Source organism: Rosa rugosa, chromosome 2, assembly GCF_958449725.1.
Source record: "Rosa rugosa chromosome 2, drRosRugo1.1, whole genome shotgun sequence".
Taxonomy (NCBI): Eukaryota; Viridiplantae; Streptophyta; class Magnoliopsida; order Rosales; family Rosaceae; genus Rosa; species Rosa rugosa.
This window is the reverse complement of record NC_084821.1, coordinates 32,330,064-32,339,101: the sequence shown is the minus strand read 5'-3', so window position 1 is coordinate 32,339,101 and position 9,038 is coordinate 32,330,064. Positions and strand designations below refer to the sequence as shown.

Genomic DNA, 9,038 nt, shown 5'->3' with positions numbered 1-9,038 from the left:
TACACAAAAGCCAACAGCAACCATCTGTATGATGTCATAATCCAAAAAGTTTACATGCACATACATACAGTCAACATTGAAGATCATGTTCCCAAAAGTTAGGCTAGATAGTCAACATCCTAGGTCAGAGCCAGCATCTAGGATCATATACAAAAAGCCGGTCTGTCATATATAGTACCAGACCAGACATCAAAATATAGTACCAGACCAGACATCAAAATATAAGCCCCTTACGTGGTGGGAGGCTACACCAATATCCAATACTACCGATACCGACCCCCTATATGGCGGGAGGCTACACCAGATGCTAAGAAAGGAAACTATATACATAAACAGCTATATAAGGCAGAGAGAGCTCAGCAGAAAAACATGGAATTGGCCACGTTCTCCTTCAGCCTGGGAAGCTGCGGGACTGGCACTGCTCCAGCAGAGGTCAGCCCACCATGGCTTGAGGAAGTCTCAGATGCATCTTCAAATTTCACAAACTGACTCATTTGAGTGGCAGCGAGATGAGCATAGCAAATCGGTGCAACTGAAAAGAAAAATATTAAGGGCTACAATTTACTTGGTGAAATCTAACATAACAAACAATCACTGATGTGCATCACAGCATAAACATCAAGAGGGTTTCTACAATTGCACTTACCGACAGAAATGGCAGTGGTACTTCTCTGGTACCTATAAATCATGAAAACTCGATTTTAGATGGGCTATTGTTTATAAATATTTGCAGGTTACAACTAAGTTGAGCAAACAAATCATGCAACTTACACATAGGATAGAGAATGCACTAGTTCCTGCAGATCATCAGCTGAAAACCCAACGTCGTCCAACAGAACATGATAATGAGTAGGTCTCGTGGTACCCTTGAAAACAACAACACAGAAAACAAAGTCAGACATGCTTTGTATCTACTATTTAGGATGCAGATAAAACCCGAAAAAAAAAAAACAAAACAAAACAAACCATAACAAAGTATCAGAGCTTGCATACAAATAATTTCCCAACAAGTATAAATCCTGATTAAGACCTGGTCATTTTAAAATTAAGACTGATTTTAGTAATAAGGGGTGGACCTGGCTTTCACAAAATGTTGGAACACAGAACAACTAAAATTAGTTGCAACATCAAAACACACAAAGGAGCAACAGTGGTGTATGACTGAAAAGATATCTTATGCAACAATCCCTATAAGGACTCTAGTATACCTAACAAAAATAAGTAACCCAGTCCCAGGCAATAAGATACAAAGATCTGACAATCAACCAATCACTTTTGAGAGCATCAATCACAGCTGTAACCTTGGTGCATACTTCGCTAGGATAAACCAACTACATCTAGCTACAAGCTATATCATAATTGTATAAAAATATAATAAGCTTTTATTTAAAAAATAAAAATAGAGCCATAAACAAAGCACAATTTTTGATACTCACTATCATTCCGGCCTGTGCACAGAGATAAAAATCATTGTTCTTTGGATGACAAATTCTGTTGTCAATAATGGTCCCTGCAAAGACAATAAAAATATCAGTATGGAACAGGCCGAAGGACGTCAAGTGTTTGTTTTGAATTTAGTGTTGCCCTACCAGGTGGAACATTATCAGGTGACTGAGGCTGAAAGAATTTTGTATGGTGGTTTTTCTGAGCGATAATCACCACAAATTTTGGGCACCAACTCTCGTCAAGGAACTTGCACGCCTGACAAAAGACAAATACTAGGTGAGGCAATTTCCAAATTGAACCCAAAATTGAAGAGAAATGGGCAGCTCACAAAACCTCAATGATTTGATCCAGTTCAATGTTCAAGACTTGGTTGAATTGAGACTCGCTGACACCATCCCTAAATCCAATACATAATAGTCAGCATTCTGACTTACAGTGTAAAAAAGAACAGATGATATATCAATAATAATAACTAATTATTATTGTATCACATTGTAAATAATAACTAATCATTATATCACATTGTAAATACCAATTTCAAAATATGGTAAAGGAATTCAAGCAGCTTATGAAAGTAAAAGTATTCGAAAGAGGCTATCATTGCCATAGCTAACCATAGCATCATCGCTGAAAATTTGAAATACCATTGTATTACAGATAATCCAGCCACATTTCAGATATCAAACTGTGACTCCCAAAAAGCCTCTTTTTTTGGGGTCTGACCTAAATGATTAAAGCGTGACAAATTGAAAATCCACTTGTTGGAAAAGGAAATCAGAAAGCTGTTGCACTATTCAAAAATTGGTTTACAATTTTGACCAGTCAGCTATGTACTCAACAATTGTGGCAGCTATGTACTCAACAATTGTGGTCCTGTCTATATATGGCCAAAAGGTCAGTTGCAGATTAGGGAAAAAGAGAAAACTGATTTGAAGCTACCACCACTATAGCATTTTATACATGTATTTGAAGGACATGATAAAAAAATAAAAAATAAAAAAATAAAATAAAATAAATAATAATAATAATAACAATAAAAAAGGTAATTCACCCATGTGCAAATAGAAATGGTGTTTAATAGGAAATGACCCCAAAGTTCAAGTAATACTTAACATGCATATATATCTGGCAAAATTGAAATACCTGAATATGATTATCTGATCCGGTTTACGCTTATTTGAACTTGTATAGAAGTCCAAAAGCAGCTCTCTGAAATTGAGAAGAATAAATTTTACATAAGAAAAAAAAAATCAACTTTCATTGTACCAGGAGAAGAGGATTTGAACGTCATTCTACAAATCCTGTGTCATTCCCATGTAAAGAAATGACCGAATAACTATCTCCTTCCACCCAGAGAGAGAGAGAGAGAGAGGCATTGTACCTCATAATGCCGTCATCTTCTGTATCAGAAACACGCTTGAACAGTGAATCAATCATTTCGACCTTTGGAGACTGAGTTCGAACAGATGCCCTATAGCGGGAAATGAGTGGCCAGTGCCTCGAGCTGACTACCTATTATTCGCAATTGCATAGATATTCTTAATATATACAACTTTTCCCTTTATATCAGAAGTACTGTGCGGGCACAGTTTAAATAAATTGGTTTAATGTACAAATGAAAGTACAATTCACTATTTGATGGTTTAATGTACATTACTAGAAGAAGCAGTTTACCGCGGCTATTGATGGTATGTCCGACTGGCCAGGAGAGCCATGCGACACATCCATCCCTAGGATGATGGTAGGAGCCTTGGAAACCACAGGAATGGAAGGAGAAAACTCAACAGCCAACAAGGAATTTAATCCACCAAGCTGCAAGAAATCATGAGGTCAGATCAGAGTACGATAACACAAAGTATATACAAATCATCCTAATTAGGAACAAGAAAGGACATAGCCAAAGCAACAAATCACCTTAGCATTAATTTTTAGCAGAACATTTGTAAGATATTGGTCATTGACCCTGGTAGGAGCTATGCACTGTGTGACAATACCATACTCAGCCAGATTCTTCCGCTTCCATGGGCCTGGGTAAATCATAAGATTAGTGGTAATAGGGGCAGAGAACGTAGTCAATAATAGTATGGATAAGCGAGCCAACCATATAGAGCAGAATTTTTCCTCTCCGGAAGCAAACAGAGAATGAACTGTGGTTGTCCAGGAAGTTTGGATTGAATATCCTCAAACATTCTCTCAACCCTAACCAGAGGTGGGGCACGTCGAGACTGTGGATTCTCTTCAAAAACATCAAATGGAGGGTCTATGGCCTGCCAAAAGCAAAAAAAGAGGAAAGAAAGTTCAGCACATTACTAGATAGCACAAAACACTTCAATGTGGGACATTGCAATACTTACAATTCCCTTCATATCTCCACATTTAATCAAATCACGGACAAGGGCTTTCAGATCACAGCGTGCGGAGAAGTTAACAACAACCCATCGTTCTATCTTAGTAGGCTTCACGAGTTTCTACAATATAAAATGAAGATTTAATCAAATGTACGATAATAAGATAGAAAGAGGGAAAAGGGGGACAGGAAGAATTAACACCTTATTGTTGAAATTCCACCGCCCATTTCTGGGGAAGAAATCATCCCCATTGCCAACTTTTAACTGTTAGGGAACCAAAACAATAGATCAGTAAAAGAAGACTACAGAACACAAAAGTAGCAATTGGTAAATACAGCACATACCTTTGGAGCAGGCAAAACACGGCCATCTACTTGAGTGAAACTATTACCAATTGATACACCACATGCACGTAGCATAGGTTCAGCATCATAATTGTTGATTTTCAAAGCCTGCACTAGTACTCATGAGACTTGTAGAGTCAAGTATGTCTATTAAACCAGTCAAAGGAGAAGGCAAGAAGACCTACATTAGACAAAATGCTCATCCTCTCCTGTGGCTTTTGCCTCGACTTCTCCACCAGTGAAGATCTTTGAAGAGTTGAAAGTGCTTTTGTATACCGTTGCAACGAAACCAATTCACATAGCTACAATAGAAATATCAAAAAACAATATCACATGAGCAAGATTACAACACATATTTACAATAAAAATATAATAAAATAAATAAAAACATAAAAATAAAAACTAGCAAGAACAAGACTCATCATTTTACCTCAAGGGGAATGTAAGTAGGACGCTTTGGCTTCCCAACATTAATGCAGGGCAGATCGCCAGAATAACGCAACTGTATATTGCGATGATTAACAAAATAGTCATAAACAGTCACTTCAATTTCTCCATCCTCCCCGTCCTTTGCATTTTTGTTTCTCAAGGTAAACCTGGATATACAGTAATGAATAACCAATGGGGCAGGTTAAGACACAGATTTCAGAAAGGAAAAAGTGAAAACGAAAAACAGATGATTATAAGAAATATACATTTGCTCTTTGCATGGTCGCTCGCTCAATCCAGTTATCTTGTATTCCAGATTGGTTGGGCTCGTTTTAACCCTCAAATTCTTCAGAGTTCTCTTAGCCTGTCCATGATGACAAGCAGATGATATCCATGAGAGTACATTAGCATAATAACACCCTATTATAAATAGGCAGATATGGTAGTTACCTTTGTCCAGTCAAGTGAAAAGGGATCTCTAACATTCTGGTTGGAAATTAGAAAATCAACAACTGGTCCAGGCTGTATTATCATGGTAGTTGATACATCTGCACACATACACAACGGAATAGGTGAAGGAAACAGAGAGTTTTGATAATAAAGACAATAAACAAAAAGTTACATTAATTACCAATGTTCAACGACAGGCCACCCTGGGTGGTTCTGAAGCTTGAATGGAATCCTCTGCACCCTAGAACACCTCCTCCAACATCAACAAAACTTTTTGGATCATTATGGAAGAAAGATTGACGAACCAGGAGGCATCCTCTGTATATCCAGGTTTTTGTCAGATTTAATTCAAACCAAAGAATAATTTATCGAAAACGCCATGGGTATAAAGTGGAAAACTGGAACAAACTTCACTCACTGCTTAGATGCATGTTGCCTTAATATGATATCCAGCACTCTCAGAGCCTCTTGGGAGTTTTCTGACTCCTGACCGCGTAGAGCATCTCCAATTGCCTTCATGGGAATTTTTGCAGCATAGCTAATTTCAACATTGAACGTTTTGGAACGACCTGGACGCCGTAGCCTCTTCCGATCACTTTCATTAGGACTCCCATCACCATCGGCATTACAATTTCCATTATTTCTAAATAAGACAAACAAAATGAGAATACCAGAATTTAGAGGAAGAAAGGCAAAACATGCAGGTAATAATAAATCCATTACACCCTTCCTCATACCTGTTTGATGGTGTATCCTCCAGAACAACTGAAAATTCAAGTTTGTTGCGTGGAAGCGAACCAACAGTAAACAGACTCTTCTCCCCATCATAAGCAAAGTCCTTTCCACCTAACTCAGCGATATAAGTCTGGTGGACTCTCTCAATTATCCTTCTTCCAGCACCCTTGCCGTCAAGGGGACGACCATCTTCATACATGACGGAAACCTAGATGTATATGGTACAAGATGAGAAAAATCAAATTGCAAAAGTTACATCAAAATGATTCCAAAAGTACGAGGTTTACAAAGAAAGCAAATAGGGAACATACACTATAATGGAAGAAGTGATCTTCTTTGTTATTATTAGTGACGTTAACTTTGAAGTGATTAGTCAGCAGAGGAATCTTTTGCCCTTTTGTTCCAAGGCCTCGCCTAGCAATTGGTAGGCGCACAATCTTCTTCTTTAAAGGTTCAGGTGTAATATCTGCTTGAGCAAGCAATGGAACAACATCTGGTGGGATAACAGGGGGTGGGGGTGGCAATGCATGTTCTGCCCCGTTTCCATTTGCCCCGTTTTCTCCATTTGCCCCGTTCTCTCCATTTGATCCATTTGCCCCATTTCCATCGGGCTCAAATGAATCCATAGCCTAAAATTGCACCAAAAGAGATTAAAAGGTAAACATTAGTAGAAGGTAATTTCATTAGGAAAAAAAGAGCATGAATGATTAAAATTTCATTTCTAGTACAAAGGATAATTTGGAAAACAAACTGAACTCCCAAGTATAGCACCAGAACAGCTAAAAATGCACCTTGTTTATATGTGAATGAGGTAGCATGCAATAACCAGACAACTGAATGGAGGGATAAAACACAAACTCGGCAAAAGCTTTACAGAAGAAATCAAAACCACAACGGACCAAATAATCTACAAATAAAACAGAACTGCTTCCCAAAAGTGGAGATACAAAACTAGAGCAGGACACTGCCACTAAACACCTACTTAAAAAACAATAACAAATTACACTCATCATAAGAAGCACATCGGAAAGTCAAAGATGCACACTGAAGACACATAAGAAAAGTAGTGAAAGATTCAATAAGCCACATGCAAGGATGCAGAAAATAAAAGAAATTGCATACATGCAACAGGAGTACTTAGCTGAGAACAAGAAATAAACTGAGGTATGAAAAGTTAAACCTTTTCCTTTGCAAAAATGCATAAGACCAAACCATGGGACTAAAACTAAATTTTTGACCTTATAAAAAAGTTACAAACAATTTTTTATGAGTTACAAATAGAAAGTGTTGCAAATAGAGAAAAGAAAAAACAGTTACAAGTTTCAAGGATATCGTTCATACAGAGCACACAACAAGAAAAAACTGAAAAAGTAAAAAGACTTGACCATGGATTTGCAAAAATCGCTACGTTTAAAAGTCTAAAATGTAATCTTGCCAAAAGAAAAAACAAACTCATACAAAAAAAGTAGTTGCATTTCCATGAAAACCCATAAATGTTTAGAATACCAAGAAAACAAAAACAAGCAAGAACAACCCACATGCAGAGGAGGAGCCCAGAGATGTTATTTCCAAGCACGACAAGACCAAAAATGGCACATGCAAGTAAAAAAAAAAAAAATACTACCTTAAAAGCACAAGAAACCCGCTTCCGCAAACCCTGCAAAACAAACAGAGATCGATCATAAGCGCAAGAACCAATCCAAAAAGGAACTGCATTGCATCTATGAAAACCAAGAAAACCCCTTTCAAATCTAAAACAGTTATACAGAAAATAATCAAAAAAGGGTTTTGATTTCCAACACGAACTGAAACCAGAAAAATATGCCAGAAATACCCAAAATCCTTGAAATTAGACCAAAAAGAAGACCAAACAGAAGCACATTTCAACTCTCAAGAGTGGAGAAAGGGTTTACCTGGAAAACCCTAGAACGTGAGTTTGTTGGGAGTGAGAGTGAGTTTGGGTTTGGTTGGGCGTCAACTCTCTTTTTAACCACGGCCACGACCGAGTTGGGTTTTATATACTGGGTCTCTCTTTCGTTAAGTCCAAAGTTTCGCCTACTCTTCTCTGCGGTTCGATACTGTTCATTCCCTCCGGTTAGGCAGATCTGGCCGTTCAATCTTCGGGAGACATGATGGACGGTTACTGTTCATTCAACCTCACAGCATTAACTACTTTACCGAAGCCCACGCCTTAATGCGGTCAGAGCTGTTATGTCATACGAGGTACGTGTCTTGTTCTTACTTCTTGACGGTTTTGCCACCCGCCAAACTCTGGAATTACTACCAAGTCTCCAATGAGAAGGTCTTGGAAATGGGTAGTATGGTAAATTGCGGAGCTCGTGAAAGGATGAGATTTGTTGGTTGTGGGGGACCGGCGTGGGTCACTGTCACTAAACGAGTTCAAAATTCGAATCTCGGAGTGGGATGCGACTGTGACGATTTACGGTCACAGTTTCGGTGACCTTAAGTTTCCCTGTTTTACTTCCGTTTTTTGTGAACAATACCAATAAACTTAATAAATAATAAATATTCTTTTGGCAAATAATTAATCTCAACCACCGTTACGAGGACGAGGACAAATGGATGGCTAATGAATGTTAGAGATTTTTCCCTCAAATGAGCAATGCGGTCTTCCATTTGTTTCTCAGTTCTTGTTTTCACCCAGAGAAGCTCCACCATGGATATCAATTACAATTTTAAAAGATCATATCTATAAGAGCAATAATCACGTTTGTTTGATTGAGTTAAATATTAACGGTTTTTTTGCAAGTTAAAAACATTATTCGAAATGATATTTGAATTTGAAAGAACATAATTTGAAAAAAAAATTTGATAGCAAACAACAATTTTAATAACCATTAATTGAAGAGAAGTTCGTGTTATTTTTATTTCTCTATTTTGATAATTATTGTTAAACTTTTGTTATTTTTACGTCTCAACAATATAGTGTCATTTTTGTGTGCAACTTGTTGCATTCTCAGTCCAATTACAACAAAATCAAAATATATATATATATATATATATATATATAGATATATCCCCCCACATTGTTATCCTTAGGATTGTCAAGGAAATGTATTGTCCATGTTGGCCCTAAAAGCGTATGCAGCGCTAGACTATTTCATGGGCATAGATTGTCTATTGGTCATTGAGATAAAAAGATTATTACAATAACGCTCAATTATATAAGGATATGACATGAGTCCCACTTACCCAACCAAATTGAGAGGTCATTTTTTGCCTAGCTAATTGCACAATTCTAATAAGTGGTTGTGTTGTCAACAAC

The 9,038-nt window shown here is 37.4% G+C and overlaps 1 protein-coding gene across 1 annotated transcript; it reads right to left on the bottom strand.

Moving 5' to 3' along the window:
• On the bottom strand, window positions 1-7,791 carry LOC133731972 (protein argonaute 4-like). Its single transcript, XM_062159423.1, has 24 exons — window positions 7,666-7,791; window positions 7,377-7,409; window positions 6,064-6,381; window positions 5,755-5,960; window positions 5,436-5,660; window positions 5,199-5,335; window positions 5,018-5,115; window positions 4,834-4,931; window positions 4,569-4,734; window positions 4,324-4,440; window positions 4,139-4,246; window positions 3,996-4,058; window positions 3,801-3,914; window positions 3,548-3,713; window positions 3,361-3,473; window positions 3,121-3,258; window positions 2,828-2,958; window positions 2,590-2,655; window positions 1,780-1,843; window positions 1,590-1,701; window positions 1,437-1,510; window positions 772-866; window positions 647-678; window positions 1-532 (listed from the first exon to the last, which is right to left on the bottom strand). Exons 3-24 carry the CDS (start codon window positions 6,376-6,378, stop codon window positions 357-359), a joined length of 2,814 nt encoding a protein of 937 aa, XP_062015407.1. The 5' UTR covers window positions 6,379-6,381; window positions 7,377-7,409; window positions 7,666-7,791; the 3' UTR covers window positions 1-356.
• Window positions 7,792-9,038: the final 1,247 nt, after the last annotated feature.

Excerpts from the sequence above, each read along its gene's own strand:
- LOC133731972 (XM_062159423.1), bottom strand. The coding sequence starts at position 6,378 with ATGGATTCATTTGAGCCCGATGGAAATGGGGCAAATGGATCAAATGGA. Across the intron at positions 5,961-6,063 it reads ATCACTTCTTCCATTATAGT|GTTTCCGTCATGTATGAAGA; the intron begins GTATGTTCCCTA and ends ATATACATCTAG. Across the intron at positions 1,511-1,589 it reads ACCTGATAATGTTCCACCTG|GGACCATTATTGACAACAGA; the intron begins GTAGGGCAACAC and ends TTGTCTTTGCAG.